We start from the raw sequence: 27282 nt of genomic DNA on the forward strand, positions 1-27282 counted from the left end.
GGTATCTAAAGGCAGCAAAATAGGTAGTGGACACTCCATAAGCATCACTGAGCAAGGCCTTGATGCTACCAAAATCATTACATAAACCCTCTGTGCAAGCTAAAAGAGGCTAACCAAAAGAGAAGCAAATTTAGGTTGAGAAAACTGCTTTAAAACCAGAATCCTTCCAGCCCTCAAGAGAAATTGGTTTTGGATTTGGAGAAGGCCTTGCTCTGCTTTCTCCAAATATTTTCACATTTTTTCAAATATTTTAAGGAAACATATATAGCCAAAATTATTCAGACCCTCCCCACCCCACGTCAAACTAATGTTGTGAGCATATGATCTAAAAAACGGCAAGGCATCTCTTCGCTCGCATTGGAAAGCTACATGAGCATCGAGGTGCTGGTGTATGCGCACAGAGGGAAGAGGGGAAGACCCCAACATGTCCCTTGAGTGAGAAGGGGAAAAGGGAGGAGACTGTAGCAGGCCAGGGCAGCGCAATGGATACTGGCTGCAACTGCTGCTCTAGGCCCCTACACCTCCATCTCCGCATCGCAGAGCAAGGCCGACACTCTGCTCCCTCCCGGTCTTCCCATGACATTGTGCTAATGTTTGCTCTCTGCTCCTGACGCTTGTGACGTCTCCTTAGCTTTAAGGCAGCACCAGGCAAGAGTTTAAACAAGTGGCCTCAAGAACTGTAACTTTAAATTGTTGGCATTCGCATAATCCCTTAGAGCTGTGAAGAAACCAGCCTCACCAGTTCAGCAAAAACGGTCAGGGCAATATTGAACAGGAATGTCAGGCTCCACACAACCATTAATCGTGCAAGAGGGATGCATGAGGCACGCTAACCTCTCTCCCTAAGCCAAGCTGAATAACTTGCCATTCCACTTGGCTCTTCTCTACATCACCCCAAGAACTGTGTTTTGATTCTTTTCAGTGTGATTAGTTTTCACAAGCAAAATACTAGGATCAGATATGTTGGTTGTTCATCAATTTTGCAGATAGTGTAAGAAGTAAGGAATTAATGTAATGATTTCAGACTAATGGAAGAGATCAGACTACGTGCAGGGTTTTAAATTGATTGTTTTGGAATGAGAGCCAGTCAATTTGCTGACTGAGCTGCACAGACCTTTAAAGTGTATTTCTGAGCCTCAAGCATCACCCACATTGCTACAGGGAAAAAGAAGTAAAATGTATAACGCATAAAAGAAATCGCAGTAAATACACAGAGAAGAGAAGAATAGTGACAAATATGCTAGAGAACATCAAAAGAAAACATGAAGAGGAAGATAGGTAACAACAGTGACTTAATAGGAAAATTTTGAGCAGTTGCTCCAAGTGGTGTCCACAGAGAGCTGCTATTCACTTTGTGCTGGCTCCCTTTGTTTCCAGCTGCTAAGTTCACATTGAAAGAAGCTAAAAATACATTAAATACTTTCCAAATATTATTCTCCCGTGTAAGCAATTGGTATAAGTTGCCACAGAGATGTTGTTCTCTTGCCAGTCAGAAGGGAAATAGTACACAACACTGACAATAGAAGTTTTATTCTATGAAATCTATTGTCTTAGACAAGATGCAGTCCAAAATCAGGGAAAGTTTGAAAAGACATTATTTCAGCAACAAGAATTCCCAACTATTCCCCTCTTCCAGCAAGACAATATATGAAAAATGACACTTAAAGATGAGGTTTCCATCACCTACGAGAAAAGGTATACTCTGCACTACTCAGAGGTACAATATGCAACATTTCCAGCAACCAAGCTTTGGTACTTCAATGAGGAAGAAAGAGTGGCAAACACCTACAATTTAGGAATACTGTCTCCTGACAAACTAAAATTTCACAATGCTGCAGATTTAAAATACAAATGTACCAAATACAGGGACTTCCCTGACAGTAAGTTCAGCTCTATGCAAAAATAAAAGGGGTGAGGTGGGGAGGTGGTGGCCGTGGGATGGGACACAGCACATATCAAAATCCAACCATTTGCATTTTTTTCTGTTAAACGTGAAGTATAACAGGCTTTCTTATGACATACCTTCCTCCACAAATAGCAACAATTACACTGCTCAACTCCCACACACACCCCAGCTTGACTTTTTGACACTTGAGAACATTACACACACTCAGCCCTGAGGAATGATCCAAAGTTTCTGGTGTCAAGAGGGACTCTTTCCATCGCTCAGAACCCAAACTACAGAATATGAATACCTCGGGAAGCAGGCAACTCCCATTACTTATAACATTAAATCTTCTTTTAAAGCCAAACGTGACAGACCTTTTAGGAACTCTGAAATCCACAGCTTTCCAGAGTTTTGGAAAGATGCTGCAAGTCGCAGCAGTGATAATCTGCCAATTACAAGGCCCATGTGTGAGCAAGACTTGTCTTCCAGAAAAACAAGATTATACAGCCTGTGCTCTTCATGGGAATGAGGCAGGGGAAGCGTTAAGATTGCAGCTGCTGCAGAAGTAGAAGCTGCAACTCCCTGGGAGCTTGTACCGACTGCATAGCCTAGAATGCCATTAAGGGATGCTACTGTACTACAGATACTGTTCCATTTTGTTTATTTTTACCCCTGGATGAGACAAACCTGAAGCTTTGGCCTGCTGTAGTTAATGGAAAGTCTTGCAACACATCTTGCAATATTCCACCCAAGTTCCAATTCAGCTCAATGTCCTGCCTATCAAGACTTCGTAAATAACTACTTAGAGAGCATTCCTGAATAATACAGCTTTCCTTCATATCTTCTGTGACATATAGTTTTGAGATTTACCACATTCCTATTGCCCAGTCACGATTGATTTTATATATAAAAGGGGATACATAGTGAAGGCAAGCTGGAATCACAACCATTTCAAGTAGTCTACATCTGTAAGGAACTTATCTTTATGACATATGTTTTTTTAATAGAAAATCTAACACCTCTTCTAATAATATTCTAAATTTCACTAAACCCAAGAAAGGGCATATCAATACTTTAGGGTAAGATATACTGTACTATGGCCTGGCTTTCTTCATTATGCTGAAGAATCATGTCTGGCTGATGTATTTATTTTGTAATGTTTAACTATAATAGAAAATAGATGAAGTTCAAATGAAAACACTGCTTAGACTATGTCAACAGAGCATAAAACTAAATGAAGTGATTCGTATTGACTATAAAAACATATTTGCTAATAGTAAAGTTACTAATGGTTATCTATCAAGATCACAACATGAAATAATTCTGCATCTTATGAAATGTGTTAAAGCAACAGACATCATGTAAGTTAGATGTAATTTTTTGATGTTACAAAACCGCACCATGCAGTGCACTTTATTGCTATTTTATCATTAGTGTAAATAATTCAAGAAAAACAGGAAATCTCCAGCTCACTTTTTTTTTTTTTTTAATTGCAAGTCACTGAAGGGCTTTCCACTAAGACAGCCAATGCTCACTTTACAGTTGCTAGCAAAAGAAAATCAAATTAACAGTATCTTGTATACCGAAACAACTGCTTTGTTATAAAGGGAAAGATTCAGAAAACTAGAACAAGTGACACTGCTATAAAAACTATAAGCCTTTTAGACTCAGTTCAAAGACTTATGCATTCTTCTACAACAGACTCAAGTTTCATATTCATCTCAGCAAATCAATCCACTAATAGGCATCAGTCATCAACACCGAAGTAAAAACTGCCATATAAAACAGCTTTGATGTGATTGAAGACTCGCATACAGTCGTAAGTATGACAGAACAGCTTAGCTATTAAAATGTTTTATCTAGTAAGGAACTGTTCATCCTAATTGACTGAAATACTCTTTGAACGCTATTATTGCAAGGCTACTTCACTACGCAGCACTTTAGTACACAACCACTTGACTTACATCTTGAGATCCAGCACAACCACATCAAATCTTGTTAGAATATTTTCTCACACATCCTTTTGTCAAGAGACCAAAACAATAAAGTTGACTGTCATTTTTACTACCAGTTGCTTAGTTAATTCGATACTGAAACATACTGGGATTCATTATAAATGCTGCATGCAATCAGACATTTCTATCAATCTTTCTTTTTACTGCACTAATAGAATGAATCCTACTAACCACATCAGCTGAAATGGGTCGGCAGGACTGGGTGGAAGCTATTCTTCCGCACCGAGCTCGACCTCCCACCGCACCGCGAGAGGTACGGTGGCAGAGGCTCCTTTAAGCAGTGCTGTGCAGCCCTGGCCCAGCTCCAACACTGACCATATGTCAAGCTGACAGATAAGAAGCCCGAGACAGCCATCTGAAAACAACTGTATACCGCCTGGGCCACCAGGCAGCCAGGGTTTCTAGGCCTAGCTCATTACTCATTTCAAAGCCAGTTTTAAACACACTGAAAGTAAATGTACCGGACAAACGAACAAACCAAACCAAAACCAAACAAAACATAAGAAACCCCAAAAAAGAAACAAACGCAAAAAAAAATCCAAACAAACCCAAGCACAAAGTCATTATTAGAAAGCCTATGCAATGATATACTCTATTTCAGGAAGCTTCCACTGAATATCATAACTGATCACTAGAGACACAGTTGGAAGATTAATAATGGTTTGTGCCTATAACATTTCTCCTTCTCCATTATATTCACAGTGTGTTAACAACTTGCAAGAAAAAGGAAGCAAACATACCAGCAACTGCCACCATGACTACATTTTACAGAATCGAACAAAAGGCCATTGATTTAATACTTCACATGAACAGTGATTTCATTTTTACCCTGTCTCTATTAACACATCATAGGGTTCATCCATTTTTACCATTACTCCTGTTACCAGGAAGTACGTCATATCTTTGCATGTAAGCAAACATGTTAATGATCAGCTTTTATTCCAAAATTATTAAGCAATCAGCACAAAGGAATAACTAAAATTTACTCCAGTCCCCTACGCAATTTCCATAATTCCATTTCTGTATGCCAAATTAATAAAATCCAGGTGAACTTACCTACAGTTTGGAGGAGGGTCTAATGTAATTTCTGCAAGTTCTTTCTGAATTCTTAAGAGAAAAAAAATAAAAACCATCAGGACTTTTTTGCAATATGTTTCTTTCAACTTTATGAACATTTCTACAGTAATCAATAATAATGAAACATAATTCTTATGATTTCTGATGGAGAGTTGATGCTTTAAGGTTTCATTAAATGCTCAAAAAAATGTGGAAGAAAAATTCAAATCTTTTCTGAAAAATAAACCTCCAATCTGGGACAAGTTACAGCATGGGCAACTACCTAGACAATACCACTTCTTCTATAGGTCAGGGTTCTAGGCTCCTTTGCTCACTTACACAATAATTACATGCCTCGTATACCCTCCATTTCTAATTCCTCTGCTTATATGTCTCATAGTTCTTGCTCTCCAGAATATTTAGCTTCTTAATGTCTCTTGTGCCAGCAGGGCAACATCCCCCCCCACCCCCGCCAACTTCATAGGATAGCTGTGTCTCACCCTCTGGGAAAGAGCCCATCCCAGTCTTCTCCACAACCTCCTCCTAGCTATTGGGGGCTGCTATCAGGTCCCCCCTAAAGCCTATCCTCAAAGGGAAGTGCTCCAGCTCCCTGGCCAGGCTGGGGACCTGCTGCTGGATTTGCTCCAGTGCATGCTGGATTTGTACTGGGGAGCCCAAAACTGTGTACATTATTCCAGATGCAGTCTAATGAGAGCTGAGTAAAGGGAAATAAATCACTTTCATCTACCTACAGACTATGCTCCTGTTAATACATCCCAGGAGGCAGTTAGATTTTGTTCCTGCCTCATGTTGAGCTTGCTGCCTGCCAGGGCACCCACATCCTTCACAGCGGAGCTGCTTCCCAGCCTGTATCATTAACAAGGGGTTAGCCCTTCTCACATCCATGATGCTACATTTATCCTTGCTGAATTTCACGAGTTCCCTGTCAAGCCTCGCTTGCAGCCTGCCAAGGTCTCCCTGAGCAGCAGCCCTGCCCCTGCCTGTACAAACCGCTGCCCCGCAACTTGTTATCTGCAGACTTGAGAGTTCACTCTGCCATATCCTCCAGGTCACTGATAAAGATGTGAAGCTGAGCTGGTCTAGTACAGATCCCGGTAATACTGCACTTGTCACAGGCAGCCTGCTGGAGTTCTTCCTCCAGGCAGAGCAACTTCATCGTTAAGGGTTTCTGGACATTCCCAGGCTGATGCTCCCATGCCAAGTCCTTGAATTCCCGATTTCTGCCACATCTGGCAACACAGGCTCTTTTCCCTTCTACCAGCATCTGCAGGAGAGCCACTAACTCACCCTCTGAACAAATTCAAACATGCAGAGTAGGCGTTTCCAGAGTTCCCAAAGGAACCTGTAGGAGTTTACAGTTCCTAAAGACTCGCCAGAGTATGATGCCATAAGCAGGCCTGTGACAGCCACCTTCCCTACAAACTATGCCCCAGGCTTTTTTTATAGGCTATTTCAGTACAAAACCATGAATGTTTAGAAGGAGGCAGGGAAAGAAAAACAATTCATTGTACCCTCAGTATTTTCTTCTTGCCTTCTCCTTCACAGGTTTTCATGTACAGGAACAGATTGCTGTTCCTATTATTCCCTACACTAAAAGAAAACCTGCATGGATAATACCACTCAAATTCCTGAGATACATGCTCAAGCCACAACCCAAAAGTTCAGGCCTGATCTGAGAAGTGCATGTTAAAAATGATTGCCACTCATTTTGCACATTATATATAGGCAAAGAAAATGTTTTAACAAAATAAAAATCCAGGTATATTGGTATATATAACAAAAATGAGCAGCTTAATGCTCTATAGAATGTTTAGATCCAAACACAATCTTACATGCTAAGGAGTCTCACAGCCACGATCAAAATTCCCCTTACACCACTACGAGCTGATTTTATGGCTATAATGAATAAATGAACCAAAGACAGTAAAGGAACTGGCCTAAACTAGAAACTCCAATCCTTTATCACTCATTCTGAAATAATTAGGACATACGTGGGTGAGATTTGTAGGTAGCTGTAATGATCGTTTATTAGACCAGCTGATACTATTGAAAAGATAACAACACTCTTCCAGATGCTTAGCTTCTCTTCTAACCTCTATGCACACCAACCCTACATACATACACACACTGAATCAGAATGTTAATGATACAGAAGTGGAGAAATTCAGTGTTTATTTGGTTTTTGTACTCCTTGAAATATTCACATCTCCAGTACACAGAATTTCCCCAGCATCATTCCTTTCCTGTAAAAGTACAGGCATGGGCTGCTTAATCAATATTTGCAGCAAGTCACTGTACTAACACTGAAAATCTACCATCTTTTAAAAAAGGGAAAATCTGATTAGTGAAGTCTTAGCATAACAAACATACTGCTTTCAAAAAGTTACTCCATTTAAACAATCCTGACAGTTCACACCTTTTAGAAGGGAGATCTTACAAGTGTGGGAGATACTTAAAATGTTTTTTCCATATATGACAAATTCCAACTGTGTTTTTGAAATTTACATGATCATAAATTCAAATCACAGGAAACCTAGGTAGCACAGAATATTCTGTTTCATGTTTTATGGGTTGTTTTGCTCTTTCTGCCTTTTGTGAAGTTACAGAATGATGGGATTGAACTTCCATAGAGTCAGGGATTATTCCTTTAGTTGCAAAACCAGTTATTATTTCACTGCATTACAGTGGGTCTGAGACACATCAAGAATGGACTGGCAAGTGCAACTTCAGTCCTAGACCAAAAACCTTATGTTCTTCCTCCTAAATTCTAACTTATGCCACTTTCATTCTAAAAAACAAAAGGGTACAGAGCTCTCTCCTTTTCTCCCTCCATTCTAGTTGAACCCAAAATTTCTGACTTCTAATGCCAAGAAACTGAAACGGTCCTTTACCAAGCTTTTCCTGTAATTGAGCAAACAAGAACAAAATACCTTTCTGCTTCAAGCCATAAAAATTGATCAAATGGTACTTTCTATTTATGTTCAAAAGTCCTAATTGCTTCTGCAAGCGTCTAAGATAAAGAGATGTTTCATTCATTATTATGTTTATACAAGCAAGATACAACATACTAATACGACACTGTCCATCAATTGCTCCTCAGCAAGTTGTCAGTGTTTGTTCTCCTACTCTGTGGCATTCCAAACTAAAATTAATATATACACCTTTACACCTCCTTTTCTTGCAACCTTAATTTACCTTGCATTCATGCTGAGAGCACATTCATAAACAGTTTCTGCACAGCAGCTGACACGCAATAGCTTCTTCACATGTCACAGCATTCAAAGTTACAATTAAATCATCAGACAGCATCCCAGAGAGCCTTTCACTGATAGAGACCTCCAGTGTGTAAGCTGGCCTTTGTCTGCACGAGTTATTCCACTGCTCTGGCACTTGTTTCATATCTCCATTGAGTTGCCCTCAGAATCTGGCACAGGAGAGTGTGTGCCTCATTTCCTTCGCTGACCACAGAGGGTTCACCACGAGAATATGTGGCCTCTGGCAACAACACATTTTTTGCAGGGTACTTTCTGGCATCTTTTTCTTTGGATTTTCTGCCTCAGTACAGTTATGCTTAGCTATGTCAGAGAGGAAAAAGGACTCAATTAAAATCATTATATATATCCAGTTTATATGTAAACTAATGACGTACTGGTTTGCTGTCTATTGGGGAGTGGAGTGACGGCAGACAGAGAAGCCTTTGCCAGTAATCAAAACCCTAGGCTGTACACATCAGACATTAAATTTGCAATGTCAGATCTGATACTCTTTATTTGGTCTTTAAGTAGTCATTTGCCCACCCCCCTCTCTTGTGTGTGTGTATATATATATACACACACACAAATATTTTTCCCCTCCATTTTACTAACCGAAAAGAACAAACATAAGCCTTTGAATAGTAGTGCAAAGGTTAACCTACCCCTAAATTCAGAAGCATGAAAGTACATTGCAGACTTCAAATACTGTTAATTCTCACAGACACAGATTTAGTACTGTTCTAAGCCTAAGGGGACTGCATGTTGTTTCCTTCATGAAACAGTTAAAGCTCTCTAAAGCTATAGGAGAACGGAACACGTCAGAGGATTTCCCAATATGATTAATAGGAAAAGAAGCAAAATAACAGACTATATGACAATAAGCTTTTTTTTACCACATCTACTTTTTTAAAAGACATGCCTTTTTACCCATAAAAGCCAGGTGAACTAATATTCCATACTGAAGAATATGCTACTTCAAAAATACTAAGAAATGCAATCACTGGTATGTATTTCAATATTACATAAACTGTGACTGAGCAGGAAATTAATCTAAAGATGGTTAGATTCATGCTTGAGAAAAAGAAATATTCTTGCCTCCATACTTGAGGCACAATAAATGGCAAAGATGTTTCTTATAAGAAAAAGCGCTCCATATTTTGCCATCATATTCAACATGCTAAATATCATACCCAGAGTCCTTGAAAATAATGCTGTGATAAAACTCTCTGAACAAAAAAAGAGGGGAAAAAAAGCTCATTTTTATTTTGTTGAGTTCCAAACAAATTGAATCCATTCTCTATTTGCTATTCCTTAAGGTTGTAACTTCTTCCAATAAAGAAAAAAAAATAGTCAAAAGTTTTTCAGAATTCATTGTAAGCACAGATACTTACAAAAAAAATTCCAGGACTGGACAAAAACGTTGACAGATTTTCAACTATCAACTTCAAGAGCCAAGCAAAACAATACATTTATTTGTTGAGCTACTATGTCAGCCAAAAATGGTTACACTTCTCTCAATCCAAAGGTCATGCTAAGATTTGCTACTTAAGAGGTAACAAGATGCCTGCTGTTTTCAAGGACAGCAATTCAATTCCATGTCTGAACTGTAATTGTGATATGCAGCGAGTTTCTCAATCTTGACATGTTAGGTAAGAAAGGTTGCTATTTAAGGTGATGCCCTCCGGGTGAGGAAAATTGAAGGACCGGTACGTTGTATGACATATGCTGTAAGCTATTACACCTGTATAGCAGCTAGTCCTGAAAGTATTAACGGAGAAGGACAGCATGTGATGGCATTCTGCCTTCTTAATGCCATCTATAGCAATGCTAACAGAAGAAACTCTGTATCTTAAAACTAAAAATCTTACTCAAGTATGGATTCAAGTGGTTTCATACAGCCTCCATAATCAGATCATTTTGGAAAGCAGTAAGCTGCAGCAGTAGTATATTCATACGTAAAACACGGTAGCAGTTTACTTTTACACAAGCTAAAGTCAGCACACTGCTAAATCTTGATTTATATAAAATCTAACACTACTGAAAATTCTTTAAATCTGACTACATAAACACACAAATAAAAGCAGAACATAAGTATTCCAAATACAGATGCACAAATCTTCATTCTAATCCAAGATATACAGTAAGTATCATAATGTAATCGAAAAATACTGTGACTACTACTCCATATGCATGAAAAAGCTTTCCAAGTGAGAAAACGTGACTTTCAGACTCAGATTAGAATCAAGTCTGTGACTTTAGCTCCAGCGCTACGTTAACTTGCTGGTGTTCTCTGCTCTAAACAGGAATTAAGGAATATTGCAAGATTCCTTGACCAAAGCTGCAACTGCAGTATGCTCTTGTTGTTTGGGGGTTTTATGGATTTTAGCAGAGCTGACTCCTTTAACTATAATGAAGTTATTAGAGAGAATTGTGTAGTGAAACAGTTAAGCAAAGATTATTGTGACTTTAATGCCATACAAACCCAGAGAATTCAAAAGCTAGAAAAAAAGTTGCTAAGCATACGTTCAGTACTTTATCATCAGGACAGCTGAATTACTTCAATTTATTTCAATATTTAAAAGATCACTTTTTTAACCTGGTCAGCAATAACACTCCCATTGAAGGAGTGTAGCCATATTCCTGTACTATTTTTCATTTCTAATGAACAAAAATAATAATCTTACTATGAAGATATTTTATATACACAGATTCTGTAATACTTATCACATATTGATGAGACTCTGCCATTTTTCCTCTCTTCATGTTACTCCTCTCCTTTTTAGGCTCTGCTTTAATTTCTGATTTTCCTTTCCGAAGGCATTAGTGATTTTAATTAAGAAGCAAAGAAACAAGACCTCTAACAGGAAAACCTGGCCAGATTAAGGATGTTTATATAATTGTATTCCCAATTCTAACACAGTGACAAACTACTGAACATTAAAAAAAAAAAAGGGGGGGGGGGGGGGGCAGGGGGAGAAAGAAATAAAAGAATACTATGGTACTACTAAAAAACCCTGTTACTATAAAAATCATGTTGCTGTGATCATTCCACAAAGTGCTATGACAACTAGCACTCTTAAAACAGATTTTTTTCAAAAATGTTATTTATTGTGCACATATCTACAGAACTCTTATATATCATCCCAGCTTTTAAAATGCATAATCAAAGGCTTTCCTTCAATATTAGTACATATGTAAAACTAGTTTTAGAGTCTAACTGGCAAACGTACTGATGTCAGCAACTGGCATAATTAGTTTCAGCAGAACCATAAGCAGATATGATTAAACTTTAAAAGGTTTAAGTAATTTTATCACTGCAAAATGCATGTTGATAAAAGCTCTAAGCTTTGAAGATACAAAGCTAAGATTAATAGACCAATTTCTGACATATCATTATCAATTTTTTAATAGCATGGTGTCCACAGGCACTTGTCAGAACTGTGGCATCATTACATTAGGCATTGTACAAAAGTTCAGAATACATAGACTCTTTTCTAAAGATGTTCAAAACTTTTTCATGACCTTAAAAATCATGATTAGTTGAATATTCCTAATATTTAAAAAATTAACACTAGCAGGAAGCAGACAAGAAAAGCTGGCCAGAAACTATAATGGCTGTGAGGGTTAACTACATGAATAATATCACGGTTTGAAGTGAAACCTGGGGTTGTTTTTTTTTCCTTTTTAGTCATAAAAGGAAATATGGGCAAGCTTTACTGGCCATCCTGTAAGTGATAGGAATGGAGAATCTAACAGCGTCATAGTAGAAATGGGTCTTTAGAAAGCATTTCACCAGGGAACAAAAAAAAGAAGAAAGGCTAGCTGTAAGGAAGGTGTCTATGGCAGAAGAAAAGCATGATAATACCTCACTGGAAAGACAGAAGAGACTTCAATATAGAGAAGTATGTAAAAGGTAAGGGACAGACTAAGCCAAGACAAAGGCTTGAATCTTGAAGAGATGTACACACACATTTATATACTGCTATTTACAGACTCCTACTACACGCATATATTATAAATTATGGCAATAGGGCCTTGATACTTCTCTGCCACAGCACCATAGTGGCACAATTCCAATGTTTTTTCTTGTAGTTTACACAGCCTTGAACTAGCAACATAAGAGGATCTTGGAATTCTGCATCAGGAGAATCTGCAGAATTAGTCTCTTGTCAGATTGTTTTAAAAGTGTTTTTTAAGTTCAATCACTATAATCCCGTTTGAATTCTGTTGCCTAGACTAACACCCCTACGTGCACTAATGAAGTAACACTAAGCTGTAAATTCCTTCTGTCTGGCCCGAGCAAGACAATCATTATCTGGAGATGGACATGATAGCATAAATAATGTAAATAGTTACTCTACAAACCCACCCTTCCTCTCAAGTAGAAAAGAGAAGGAAAAGAAATTGGTATTAAAACAGACCACAGTTTAAAGTAATGAAACCAACATGCATTTGTTGTTCACTCAAATATTTCTGACATGACCATCTGGGAAAAGGAAACACAGTACTTGACAGCAACAGGTATTACGGTAGCCCTAACATGCTGAGTTACTGAACTGTCTGAAATGTTTATGGTTAATTAACTGTAAGTTACACTGACAAGTTTCAACATCAGTCATACATACACATACAGAGATATATTTTATAAGGCTACAAAACCGTCCGAGTTTTACTAGCAATAAAAAAGTGTCAGCTTTTATCATGCAAACTACTATTAAAACCATGTGAAAGGGTCAATCTGTCAAAGAAAGGAAAAAAGTATACAGGTCTCATTACTGTGACCCATCTCAAAAGGCTATTACACTGACATAGTAGTGTTATAATAAAACACTAAGAAAATTAATATACTGAGTCAATACATACATCTGACTGTCAGCTGAAAAAAAAGAGAAAGGAAAATAAACAGCCATAAAGAACACTGTACCTTTTAGCACTAGTTGACAGTTTAGCAGCTGTTTTGCTTGATATTTTGCCCTCTTTTTTCTTGGGTTGAACTTGCTCCCTTTCTTGTTCCTGCTGAACACCTTCACGCTGATCTCCATCAGAGCTGCCTCCACTAGTGCTTGGACTATCATCAACTCTCTGCCCCTCTGTAGACATGGCAGATGCTGCACTGAACAGAAAAACAAACAACAAAAGTTAGCTTTTTCAGAAGAAACCATCCAATAGTATTTCTCACATGCCTTAAGGAAGTAACAGATGAGATTCATGTGTCTTAATACATAACGCTTGTCTTCAGTGCTTCTTAGTACTTCAATAATCTTAGTACTGAAGAGTTTTGCCATAAGCATCTTAACAGTAATTCAGGAGGCGGTCATTTTAAACCCCATACCAAATAAATAATAAACACTCATATATATGAAAAACATAATTTATTGTAGTTCAGCAGGAAACAATTCTGTAAGTATAATAGCATTCACTGTCAATGATATTTTTCAACCGCTTGGCAATATCACGAGTTCGCTATCTCATCACTATGTCACCGGTTCAAATCTAGCACAGTTTGTTGAAAACTGAGAGCTATTACTATCTTATGACTCTCTGTTATCCCATATGAAATAAATCTGTGGGCTCAATCCAAGCCTATAATGTGGGTTTCCACATTACAAAATCCACATCTTGGCATGCTCGATGGAAACATTCACAGAACCAAAAGGCAGGACTGTTTGTATTTACTAAAACAGTACGCTTCTAGAGAGGCAAGCATGCTCGTAGAGGGTAAAAGGAAGTTTTCTCCTGACAAATTCTGTTCAGGCAATGCGAAGCAACAAAGCTGTCAGAGAGCACAAGTGCAAGAAAGCTCGGTATATTTCAGAAGTCAAATCAGTGCTTTGTTTACACACTTCTGATACTAGTTAGCTATTTTCATTTCTTCCTTCCTTTTGAATAGTATAACAATACACCGACAGATGAGGAATTACAAGCCCACTGTTACAGCTGTCACGACTTCTCAAACTGTTCTAATGAAGGGCAGATGTCCATGAAAAACTCTTACTGAATTAGCATATATGGTGGCAATGACTGTTAGAAAATTTTACAAAAAAACAAAGAACCCTCAAACCCAGACCCAGAGAGTCTTTCCTTTAACTCCAAACTTAGAGCTTATATATGTATTTTATATATCCTCCTCTAGAGATTTTAATAAAAGAACCACCTTCAAAGCCCACGGGCCTAAACATTACTTGCTTACACCCACGCAATCCCCATATATCCGGGTGGTTTTCTGATCAAATCTGTCTGAATCCAGAATTTGCTCTTTCATACACAAAGAGTTATAAATTGCTGTGAACTTTGACTTGCCTTTCCTCTTACCTATGTACAGACACCATCACAATTAAGAACAAAACTATTCACCTTGACTATTATATGTTTTAATACTCTCTCAAGGGAGAATAATGAGATTGCAGGCTCAGATTCAACCATGCTCATTCAGTGGATTAAACAAAGTTCATCTCCCTGCACATATTTATGGAAAGAGACAGCAAAGGAAAAGTAAAGTAACATCAATGCCAACAGGGTTATGTTGAAAAGGATGGTTTTTAAAAGGGCTATAAGTGTTCTAGTTATAGCTACATGTAAGAAAATAAATTCACTCCTGTTCTGCAAGAGCCTTACTAAGATCCAATTCTATCAAACCGTACACACAGTGGAGTTGAAGAACTAAACGTTTCAGGCATTATTGACACAATCCAACCAACTTCAGGAGGAATTAGGTTTTTTTAGTCCCATTTATAGCTATACTGAAAAGGAAATCTGGAAGCATGGAATCCCTTCAAAATGTTCAGATGCTAAAAGAAATAGCAAGTAGTAGCAAGTGATGGATATGGGGCCAGATTTCTCTTGATCAGCTTAAGCTGCATTTTGGATTTTATAATGGAAAATAATACTTTATAAATACGATTTCACATATAAATTTATATAAAAACACAACACCTAGTCTGCTCATTGAAGCAACTGAAATAATGCATAGCTTGCATCCCAAAATTAGAATACCAAAACTGTTCACTATTCAAGAACAATTTTTCATATGGTACAGCTACAACATTGTATTTAACATAATTCATATATTTGCACAGGTTAATGTTTAGATATTTACATCCAGGTTGTCAGATCTTAAGATTAAAGCAACAGAAGATTTAGAGGTGATAAAACACAAAAATACTGTATTCTGACAAGTCAAAATATGCCTTTAATAACTGTAATGCAATTTTGATAGTAGGTACCCATTTTCTTTGATACAGCTAAAACACAATCTCTTTTTCAACATAACACTTTTGATGGCCTTTATTTACTCTAGATTTTAGTCCTGATCTTTGTTTAATACATCTAATTTTAAGGAGAAAAATTCCTCTCACAATGTACATAGGCTTTAACACTGCAGGCCAGAAAGTTAAAAGCATATTTAATAAAGCCTATATGCACAGGACATCTGCTGTGAATAATCTTGGCTATAAGTACTACTATTATCCAAAAACAACTGTATTCACTTCGTAAGTTCAGGTTACTATCCAGCAGACACTGTAACAGTAGCCCAGAGCATATAATTACTGTAACATGTAATGCCAGCATTTACAACAAGAAAATGCTTAAATCTGTCATTTGATGTCTGGCTAGATTCTTGGGGTTTTTTCCTCTCTCCTCTCTCTCTCTCTCTGTTCCCCTTTCTGACATCCAGGCAGTTCTTTCCATGCCCTCTCCTCATGGTGTCTACAATTTTAGGGATTTTGTATGGTTCAAGGGATGCTCGGTATCGTCATGTAAAGTGTGTTTTAAAGGCCCTGAAGTTGGACACTTCAAAACGTGGTCAAACTTAAAAAGAGAAACAAACACATGAACAAATAAAAGAAGGAGGGGGGGGGGGGGGGGGGAGGGAAATAATCAACAGAGAAGATGACACTGCAAGGAAAACATTTCACTGCCACAAACGCAGACAGAGAAATGCAAGATTGAATGAATCTGGAGAGCCATGAGTGTGTTTGCAACTGTCACAAGGAGCAAGAGGAAAGTCCAGGTCCCCGCTGCCAGGCTATTCCACATTCAGATGAGGGTTGCTAACCTCCCTGCTGTTGTGCTGAGAAAAATGAGCAGAAGGGACAGGGGAAGGAGTGAAAGGGGACTTAAGTCTCTCCCTTACCGGGAGATGATTCAGCAGAGACACACATTGCAAGTGTAACTACAACTATCAATTCTAAGCGAAGAGTGTCCAAAAGATCCTGTTTCTGTCATACATATCCACTGGCACCTTCCCCTCCCTCCTCAAAAGGAAAAAACCCAAACCCAAACCACAACAAAGAAAACAAACCACCACCACTCCCCCACACCACAACACCACCACCCCCAAAAAAAAAAAAATCAAATGCAGCAGTCAGGGACAGAGAGATCCTGGCAATGTGCAGATGGGTCCCAAGGGCAGCAGAGCTAGCAGTGATGTCTTTCTAAAGCGGTCTTTATTTCCTGTAAGCCAAGGTGAATTGAATATTTCTGCAGGGTCCACGAAGAGCAGCAGCAGCCGCCTTACTTCATCACCAGAAACCGTAAAGGGCAAAAGGACCGAAAACATCACAGCAGGGGATGAAGGAGCCCGGCTCGCGGCCAGGCAAGGTCTGCCTCCGAGAGGGGCACCCGGAGGGCCGGGACAGCTGCCCCGGGCTCCCACGGACCCGGGTGGGCATACACGCCACTCGCCCCTCTCCCCCCGCCCGCCGGGGAGACCCAGCACGCGCAGCGGGCCGTTGGGCCGGGGGGGGGGTGTGCATGGGTACCCCCAAACGCCACACGCACCACGCACCCCCCCGGCCGCGCAGGCGGCAGTCGGGCCGGGGTGAGAAGTAGAAGACAGCCGGGGAGAGGAGGAGGAGGAGGAGACTGCGAGAGGAAGACGTCGGGGGCACATGAGGGAAGGGAGGAGGTTGGGCTGCGGGGCACCTCCGGGCGCTCGGGGTGGGGGGGTGGGGGGGGGGCTAGAGCCCCACCCGAGGGGCTCCAGCCCGGGGCGCCCACCGCTGCGGGGCCAGGGGGGATGTGGTACGCCGGAGGCTCGGTCATGGGGAGGGGGGGCACGGGGTCCCCCAGCGCCGAAGCGACCCAGGGGCGCAGCGAGTGCCGCGGGGACCACGCGATGGGCGCGGAGCTGGGGCGGGGGAAGGGGGGGGCGCCGCTGCTGCCCCCGCAGCGGGGCACGCAGGACAAATGGACACGGAAGAGTTGTTCGAGGGGTGTGGGGGTGCCGAGAAGACATGGAAGCTGGAGCGATGGCCGGAGGATGGATGGGGTCGGGGGCTGCGGGGAGCGCTGACAGAGATGCCGAGGTGGCGGGGGGCGGCGGGGGGCGGCCGGGACTGCTGCGAAGAAAGCGCAGGGACGGGGATCACGGGGGGGGAAGGGGGTACCAGGCAGCGCCGGGGGGATACGGAGGGGGGAGGGGAGATGAAGGATAAAGGTAGAGACCGAGGGTCGCAGCTAAATGGGGGGGGGGGGGGGGGGGGGGAGGCGCCGTGAGGGAGGGATGACGAGGGACGGGGGGGTAGGAGCCCGGCGGGGGGAGGGGAAGCAGGCGGGGACCCAAGCCGGGGCAGAGGTGTACCTCGGGAGGGACGGGGCGGGCGGGGGGGACCGCTGCTACCTGCAGGCGAGCGCAGGTCTCTCTCGCTCCCTCCCTCGCTGGCGCCGGGCACAGGCTCACGGGCTGCGGGACAATCCGACGCGGTCGCCCCGACTCCGGCCGGGCGCGGGGCTGGGAAGGGGCTGCAGCCGCTCACTGAGTCATGAGCCCGCTCGCCCGCGCTCCTCGCCCTCGCCTTTCTCTCCGCTCTCTCCCGAGCAGCAGCGGCGGCCGCTGCTGCTGCTGCTCCTCCCGCCGCCGCCGCTCCTGCCCCCGCTGCCCGACGAGAAGTGAAGCCGCTGCCGCGCGCCCGCGCGCCCCCGCCGCCGCCGCCTCCGCGCGCGCGCGCCCCCGCCGCCGCCGCCTCCGCGCGCGCGCGCCCCCGCCCGGTTAGCGCCGCGCGCGTGCCCGCCAGCCAATTAGCCCGGGCGCTCGCGGTCCGCCGAGGGAGGGGCGGGGTGGGCGGGCGCGCGCGCGCGCTTTCGGCGAGGGGGCGAAGTGGGAGGGGGAAAGTGACAGGCGGGCGGGGAGGGGGGGGGGTGGGGCGCGGGCGCGCGACCGCGGGGGCCCTTGGAGGCCGCGCGCCGCCGGGGCGGGGGGGGCGGGCGAAGAGCCGCCCGCGGGAGCGCGCGTTAAAGGGAAGAGCGGGGGGGGGCGGGGGCTGGGCGGGGCCAGCGGGGCCGAGTGGGAAGGAGGCGTGAGGGGACGGGGGGGAGCGGGGAGCTGCGGCCGGGGGTCGGGCGGGGGCGGCGGGGCTGCGCTGCGGAGGGGGATGGAGGGTGGGTTAGGGCAGGGCGCGGTGCGGTGCGGTGCGGTGCCCGGCCCTCCTCCCGCCCGCGGCCAGGTTACTGCGGCCCCACGCCCCCGCGTGTGCCCGGCTGCGCCGCGGGACCCCGTGAAAGTCCTGGGGGCGGGCGGGACCTGCGCGCCCGCGGGGGGCGGCCGGGACCGGTATCAACTTTCTTTGCTCTTCTCGTCTTTTTACGCCTCTTTGTTCCCTGCGCCGGCCACCCCCCCGCCAGCCCGTGCTGCCAGCCCGCTGCCCGCACCCCCCGCGGCCTTTGTCTCCGCGAAGCCACCGCGTCCCTGCGCCTGTCGGGACAGGCGGGGTCACGGCGGGTGCTCCGGGGGAGCGGTGGGGCCGGGCAGCTGCCGGGGGCCGTTACCTGGCGAGGCAGTTGCGGGGGCGCACGGTGCCGTCCTCCGCGCGGGGCGGGGGCCGAGGCCGGTACCTGCTGCTCGCACCGGTGCGGCTGCCGCGGCAGCTGGGACCGCGGGGCTGCTGCGTCGCGTTGGCGCGGCCCGATGGCCCCGGCAGCCCCGGCCGCTGGCAGCCTGGGGTGCCCTGCGGCTGCCCGGCCCGGGGTCGGTGCCGTGGCCAGGTAAATGCCTCTTGCCTCCCAGGCAAGCAGGCATCGCCTCCGTGGCAGGCATCGCAATGCGGGGTGGGAGAGGCCAGGAGACTTAAACGTTACGTTTTTAGTATGAATATTATTAACCTGGAACAAACCAAACCTCTAACAGAGCTGGCTGTCAGGTAACAGGCTGTGTTGGCCTAACTGAGATACTTCTGTCCCCGTGCTGACCTTGCTGCTTTAATCTTTACATAACCTGCAGTTTATGCTTAGCTACATTATGTAAACTCCTATCACCTCAAACCTTTCTCCCTCTAACAGGGAAATATACCAGCCAAGGATAAAGGGGCAGTGGCAAGTCAAAATATTTTTCCCCTTTTAACCACTGAAGGGAATGAAAATGTGATCTTGCTATTCCACGTGTACAACGAAAAGTTTCTCCTCGCTTGGGGAGAGAAGTATTGTACTTTTTTCTGACTCACGGTTATGGTGTAGGTGGAGTCCGTGCTACCAAATAGACAGAAATTGAGAACTGGAAGCACTGCTGAGATGTTTAAGGATTATAAACATTATTGGCACCTGCTTTCATGTTATATCCAGACAACAGAAGTGATTTTCCCAGTTTCCTTGTACATAAAATTAATCTTTTTCTTTGTTGAGTGATTGTTTTGAAATAACTTGGTTTATTGTCTCTTCCTATTTCTTTGTTAAATAATTCCAGTGTCATTTTCACCTAAACTTAAAAATACTATAGTCAGCTACTTCTTCCTATTTTGTGTTTATAAGATATTTTGCTGCTTCAGGTGAACTCATGGAGAAAAGCTCCTAATGTTAGCTATGTAGGTTTCTATCTGCTAGCCTGCATTGGCTTCTCACGAGAACCAGTAACTAAGTAATTAACAGAATATGACACACAAAAATCCTTCAAAGAATGCAAGTCTCCTGCAAGTAATGCTTCTCATTGCACTGAAAGGCTGCTGGCTGCATTGCATGCCCTTGACATCAGGTCCCATTTCCTAAAATTATTTAAACCATGCCTTCTCCTTTCAGTCATTCCAAAACAGACATCCTGAAAAACATCCAGGAAGAGATGAAGTTCACTTCTAGATGAGCCTTCTGTATTTCCTTAATGTTGCTCTGATTGCTTAAAGATGCCTTAAAGGAGGCATAAATTTTCCTGCCCGAATACCCCATGTCTTGAAACTCCTCGGCCCATGTCAGGACTTCAGTGACAGTTGGTGTGCTTCATTATAGATCTTTTTTTCTGGTAGGATCTGCAGGAAGCACAGAGAGAGCGGCTCAGTGAACAGCCTAATTCAGACGGGGTAGGATGCGGCCATACACCATCCCAGAATCTGGGTCATAAATTCCTGATGCCAAAAAAAAAAATCTAGGGAGCGTCAGAAGTGTTCCAGCACCAAGTTAAGGGTTTGAGTCGTCAAGAGTTAGGCCCTGATTTTTCTTTTAGTGTGTAACCTCTGGCCCAAAGCCCTAAATGGTTGGACTTAAATTAAGAACAGCTAAACTAGGGAGAAGGTTTGTGCTGCTCTATGAGTAGAACGTGCAAGCTGAGGTGTGCCTTGGGATTTTACAAGTGGAGGTTTTGAATGAGCCCTACCTATGCCATCTCAGGAGAGCAGGGCAGGGTAGTCAGCTGCTCCCAGTTATATCCTTTTGACTTTTCAAAATAACATGTTTGGCCCTTGGATGTTAAAGGTAGCATAATATATTATTCAAAACCCTTTGGAAGACTCTGTGAGTTTGGATCATACAGGGTGAAATCCTGGCCCCTTTGAAGTGAGTGATCGTTCTCCAGTGTTAGATTTCACCCATGCTGGAGTGCTAAGGACACACACAAGTTATCCCTGCCGCCACCCCCATCCCTCCTTAGTTTTATGCGGTTTCTAAAATCTGACACTATTTACAACTCTTTACAATACCAGATGCATCCAAAACAACCTGCGTTCTTGACTCTCACAGAAGCTTGCAGCTTTTTCGGAGAGACACGCTGGAGTTCAGCTCACCTGGCGCAGACAGTCACGCTTCAAGGCTCTTACAGGTAAGGACACTTCTGTTAAGGCCTCTTGATACAGTGTCTGTTATAAGGACAGATACGTCAACCAAAATCTATGAAGTTGGAGAAATCTGAGCCGAGTTTCCATTTAAGAGTGTTTAATTTAAAGAAGTGTTGGATCAATTTAGATTTTTAGACTTACTTAGCTGTACTGAGATGCCATGGCAAGTTTTATCCATTTCTGTTCAGTTAAAAAAGGGTGAAATTAAATTTCAAGTTATTGTTACGGCTCAAAATAAGAAATAGGAAAATGCAACTTTGATGTTTCTTCTGCATTTCTATTTATGAATTGTCGTCCATTCCTGTTTAAAAGGACATGCCATTTTAATATTGCTATTAAAGTTGTTAAATGAACATTTTTGTCAAGTTATAGCTGATAAAAAGTGATTGGTTTTCTGAGGTGAAGAAAAGATGAGGAATTATCTCAACTGTGATACAGCTGCAAACATAACAGTGTGTCTCTTGTGATAGTATATCTCACTTTCAAAACTTCAATGTTTTGTATTAAAAAGCGAGATGCAAATATTCAGTTTTCCATGGCACACCCTGTTGTTCTATCAGTCTCTTTCAACAAATCCCAATGAACCAGATCATTTAATCCATCAGAACTATTATCAGCAGAGGATTGGAGTAATGGGGACAAAGGTGCCTTTATTCATTCTTTACCTGATTCCACTTCTCAGCTCTTCAGGAGCTATCCCAGTCTGTGGCATTCCCTCCCCCCCATTTCTTCCCTGCTGAGTCTTGGGCTCCATGGGGCTGTTTAGAGGCAGCTCTCAGCAGCAGGCCCTCTTTCCCAATCTTGTCCTTCATCCTGAGCTGAGGCAGGGACACAGAATGGCATGGGTCTCTGCAGTAGCTTTATGCTTTTATGGGTTTCTTCTCCCACAGCTGGCTTTCCTTATACTACTGTGATGGCACAACGCCTTAAGGATAGTCCAGAGGATCTGGGCTGTTCTCTATTCTTTTTCCTTCTCTGGTAATTCTCTTTCTCCCATTTGTAGATAGTTTATTCTCACACTGCATCTAATTTATTTTTTTTTTTTTTTCGAAATCTTGCTTTGCTTTTGTTGCCACTTGGATGCATCCCACTCTGTATGTTAGCAAATGTAAACTGAAATTCACAGGTACCCTGATCCCTGAAGCACCAGCTGTGTCTGAAAATACAGCGTTTGAGTGATTCAGAGATCAGGATTCTTCATTCTGTTTTCCCACTACCAGCATGTAGAATGAAGTAGAATACCAAGGAAGATATCTGCAGCAGAAATTTCATTAGTTTTCATCTAATTGCGTATGTCCTCATCCCTTAAAAAATGACATCTTGTATCAAGGAAAACATGACTGAATCCTGAACACCAGGTAAGCCTATTATTCAAATAGTGCCTTGACAGAAATCTGTTTAAAGTATTTTCGTGGCATTCTGAAGTAAAATGATTGTGTGGGCACAGAGACAAGTTATTACTAGCCTGACTTCTTTATTTGCTCTACAGTAGTGTAAACCCCCAAATAATTAGAATTTATTCACCCTAATCTTTTCAAGCCATTAAATATTAAGAGTTGTAAGTTGTGAGCAAACAACTTCTATGATTTCTTTCACTTCTCTAACCTAAAAAACTAAGAATTTGCAGCTCTTCCTGCTCCTCCCCTTTGCTCAGAAGAACAGCTCCCACTATCATTCAGCTGGAACTAGAAGAAACAACTGGGACAATAACCATGTGGCATCAGAAATCCTGATGGCTCTCAGCCGCTTCGCTATCTAGGATTGTAAAGAATAAAGATAAAACATATTAGGGATGGGTGGGAGGGAGGTAATAACTTGCTTCCGTGTCCTTAATGAAAGCCTGGCTTTTTCTTTAAAAGAGGGAATAAATCACTGCTTAGCGTCCAGAATAGAGGTTTGTTTCTATGTGCTGGTTTAGAGTCCAGCTTAAGATAATTGCAGAGGATAGTTCTCTGATAGTTTCTAGCCAGAAATCATTGACAACTGAATCCTAGACTAAGACACTGCTTTAAAAATCTCATCTTGTACGTACTGAAGGGAAAAATCTTTATTTCCAAAGCTATTGTAATGCAGTGACCTGTAACTGGAAGAATTCCCTGCATTGCCTGTCTTAATTCATCACCATACGTGGGAGAGAGTGTTGAAAAGTGAAGATAGGTTAGAAAAGAAAATTGGGGTTTCTTAGGTGTTATTTCCACACGCTTTTCAGCACCTCCACATTCCTATTGTTTTCTGTTGGTTTCATAACATTTAAATTCACTGGATCAGAGCTTGGTTTTCTGATTAAAGATGGGTAAAATTCTGAGGATATCTTGTGGTTTTGTAGAGAAAGTTACATCTTTACACAGAAAAGAGAAGCCGTGGGCATTCATGTTCCCTTTTAATAAAGTTAAGGTTCCAGAAGAATGTGGGGTGATGGCCTTTATGGTTTAATGCATGATTAATGTATGCTTAAAGGAGTAGGCTAGTGCATCCACCACAGCAGACGAAACCCCATACGGCAGGCTTGTTCAGTTTTTTCAATATGAATGACCAAATATATTTCAGGAACCCAAGGGACCACAATCAGTCTGAAGTAGATCATCTGCCTTGTACAGAGTGGAAATTACCTGCATGTTCTCTGCAGGGGATTCCCCCAGTGAAATGGAAATCCCCTGCAGCAATAAGTCAGACTAGTCATGTTTTGCACTTCTTTCCTGAAGATCCTGGCCAAAGCGCCTGATTTGGGCTGTGCTTGGAAGGGATAAAGGGGAATGTCTGCAGTTTGATAAACCTAAATTATCCCTTCTGCTTTATGGAACCTTATACTCAACTAGTGCTGCCAGTGGCTAAGTCCAAGGACAAACAGAGGAAGAAAAAACCCAGACCTTGTTTGTCTCATCCTTGGTGGTAACTGTTGCAGGGAGAAAATGACATCTTTTGCCTATAGGTCTGGGCAGAGCCTGCCAAACTCCTGTGTGCTTTTCCCTAAGCTCCTGCTTCAGAACCTCAGGGAGGAGGGAACAGAACAGCTAGTGCTCATCTTCCTCACCTACCTGAAATGAAGGAGGCAAGAGCAACTTCAGGGAAGGGACACACTCCTTTAATCACACTGGAACTGTTCCTGAGGCTGCAAAGTCATGAGGAGACAGTGGGGAGGACACAAGTGAGGCATACATTTCATTTAAAAAAGCTGCAAGGCACAGCACAGGAACACGTGTCTACATCATAAGTAAGCGGACTTTTTTCCTGGGTGTCCTTACCACAGTTCAGAGCCCTGAGCAGCACAACTGGGCTCTTGGACATTTTAATCTTAGCATAATGAGTGTTTTAAAGAATTGTGCTTAACCTCACAAGTTTAGAGCCTACCTAGCTGTATTTATTACTGTGTTTTAAGCCAAGTAGACCCTTATTTTGACCAGCTTTACATCTTACATAGCCACTTCTACTTCTGCAAAGTAGATGCTTCTGGCATTTTACAGTCAATTTGGGAAAGTGGAATGTAAGTAGAGAATCCATATTATATTTTCTCTTTGAAACGTTGCTTTGTCTTGGTTTCCTGTGCCCGACAGGGCTCTTTGAACTGGAACCTGTGGCATAGCTGGGGGGTAGGCCCATGGAGGCAATTTGGGATCTCTGTTGCAGTGCTGTATTAGCTAGTGAAGTTCACCATTCTCAGGGAAGGCCGTACATTTCAAGTGAGATATGTTAGCAGAACATGACATTTAGACAGTGGAGGTCCACAAATGTTTGGCTGAGTAGTGAGCCATTTAACCTAACTTAACTAGGAAGTGGCAAAGGGAGAGATGACACTGGCAGTGTCTTCGACACGTACAAGTGCCTATCTCTGGTTGGGGCTTCTAGCTGTAGGGTTCCTAAATCCATCTCCTGGGTCTAGCAGAAGAGTCTGGTGATGGAGGCATGGCTGATAATGTGGGAAATGGAAATTTAATTCTGTCTGCTGACTGAAAGGACAAACCCACATAGTTTCTAACTCCCCAAAGTATGTCCTAACCACTCCAGCATTTTGGTGCTTGGCTTATTTGTTCTCTCTCATTGCATCTCTTCTTCTTTCTAAAAAATAACTACGTGTACACTGGATTGGAACGGCAAACGTGAGAGGCCTAACAAACAGGCTAAAAGTCATTCTCTATCTTTTGATCTTTCACTCTTTTAATATTTAATGATCCCATTCAAAGTGGAACAGCATTAGCAAGAGCGATTAGGAAGTCCCCTGTCCCCTTCCCACGACACTGCCTGTTTTAAAGGCAGCAATCTGAGACGACGTTTCTGTTCAGGAAAGCAGGTGTTTTGTGCCCATGCCTCTGACATCCTCAGTGAAAGGTCTAATGCTTCACATTTCGATGAAGTGCTTCTGCCTGCGCTGTTGTGAAGGTGGGAGTACTTGCTCTGCTAGACCAACATGCACAGACAAGGCAGTGAGATCCTTAGCTTCTGAATCATCATTGTCAGGATCACAAATAGGTGTTAAATTGCTCGGTGGCATCAAGACTTTGGGTGTCTACGTGTGAGATCAAAGGCATGACTTAACTTAAAACCAGAAAACACCATGATCCACCGTTACCTGGAAAAATACATTAAAATACATAAAGTGGGTGTTACTGATTCAAAAGTGCTGTGTGACTGTGTGCTGATGCAGTAGTGAGATTTCCAAGCATCCAGTTCAGACGGTGTGGGGCTAACAGACCCGACGTGACAGGTGAAGGGTCACTCTCGGTGAAGACATCCTTGTTTGAAAACTCTTGCAGTGCTGTGTAGTGCCCTGCCCTGGGCATCGGGCACCTCCCTGGGGATGGGGACAGACCAAAGTGGGGGTCGTGGCCAGGCTGAGCAGGGCTGCAGGGAGCTGGAGCCCAGCACGGCTGGAGCAAGGGCTGGCAGTCCCGGGGGGCTGAGATGGGGCCCTGGCCAGGGTGGGAAAATCCCCAGGGGAGGCTGGACAAGGAGAGTCAGTGCTGCTGAGTGCCCTCAGCGCCCCGGCACTATGTCAGTGGAAACCACTTTCCACAGCTGTCTGTTTTTGCTAAAGAGCATTTTATTTTGACTATGAAAACACAAGGAGTATATGATTCTGAATTACACCATTTCTCAATTTCTTAACTTTAGTTTTCATGTAGTTATGTATAGAGCAATCCTGCTTTTCAGATAAGAAAATTATTATCTCAGAAAAAAAACGCTGTTTGGGAAAAGCAGAAATCAGTCACTCCCAGGAATGCCCACTAATTCAGCTAGATGATTGTTATATTCCACAATCAGCCAGCCAGGGTTTATTATTCCTTTGAGACAATGGAAGATATAATTTGGTTTTGGAAGAGTTTCAGCGATAGCTTTCACTCCTGCATGCTGGCAGCTTGGATTGCAGCGTGTTACTGGACCCGAGTTCCCTGTTGTGGGGGACGCCAGCTAAATGGCTTGGTATGCTACATCTCCCGTGGGGTGAAATGCCACAGAAGCTGTGATCTGCACAGCTGCCTCAACATCTGCTCGCTCAGCCCACAGATCTGAAACAATGGACCAGAAATTGGCTGGTAATTCAAATATAATGGTCTGGCCATTACTGGTAATTAAAAATCCATTGGTGAGACCCCAGAAGGTAAGGGAAGCATGTGAAACATACACGAGTTTCCTCTCACCTGGGTGGACTAGGGTAGGCCTAGAAGCAGGTGTACATCTTTTTTCATGTGGACCTACTTCAAACTCCTTTGAAATCAATGGAGACATTCCCATTGACATTAATGGACTTTGGATCAAATCCTAATTGCCACTATAAAACGTTTTTATTGATGCCATACATTATTTGCCATGTATGTATTTTAATAAAGCAGTCCTGAATGTACCATAGGGAATGTGCTCCTTAAACTGGATCTCTTTTTTGAAACTCTAACAAGGGTAAGCTCTGACAGGAGAATTCTGGTTTACTTTCTTTCTGAAGGAAGGCTTAAGGCGCTGTTTAATTTTACAGGGAAAACAGAGACCTGTGCAAAAGTCTGTGGGTTTCTTTAGGGAGAACCTCACAA

At 43.0% G+C, this 27282-nt stretch overlaps 1 protein-coding gene across 4 annotated transcripts in view; it reads right to left on the bottom strand.

Moving 5' to 3' along the window:
- The window catches only part of LOC121086126 (ubiquitin-conjugating enzyme E2 E2), a 217687-nt gene extending 199512 nt beyond the window's left edge, over window positions 1–18175 (bottom strand). Inside the window, exons 1-3 of one of the 4 annotated variants that reach the window (XM_040589378.1) lie at window positions 17818–18175; window positions 13159–13347; window positions 4960–5010 (exon numbers count right to left, since the gene is read on the bottom strand). In XM_040589378.1, the coding sequence (XP_040445312.1) occupies window positions 4960–5010; window positions 13159–13334 (227 nt within the window). In that variant the 5' untranslated portion in view covers window positions 13335–13347; window positions 17818–18175. The remainder of the gene's footprint in view (window positions 1–4959; window positions 5011–13158; window positions 13348–17817) is intronic. The other 3 variants (XM_040589377.1, XM_040589376.1, XM_040589379.1) reach the window with 3 other exon arrangements.
- Between the last annotated feature and the right edge of the window lie 9107 nt (window positions 18176–27282).

This window comes from Falco naumanni, chromosome 4 (assembly GCF_017639655.2).
Source record: "Falco naumanni isolate bFalNau1 chromosome 4, bFalNau1.pat, whole genome shotgun sequence".
NCBI classification, from domain to species: domain Eukaryota; kingdom Metazoa; phylum Chordata; class Aves; order Falconiformes; family Falconidae; genus Falco; species Falco naumanni.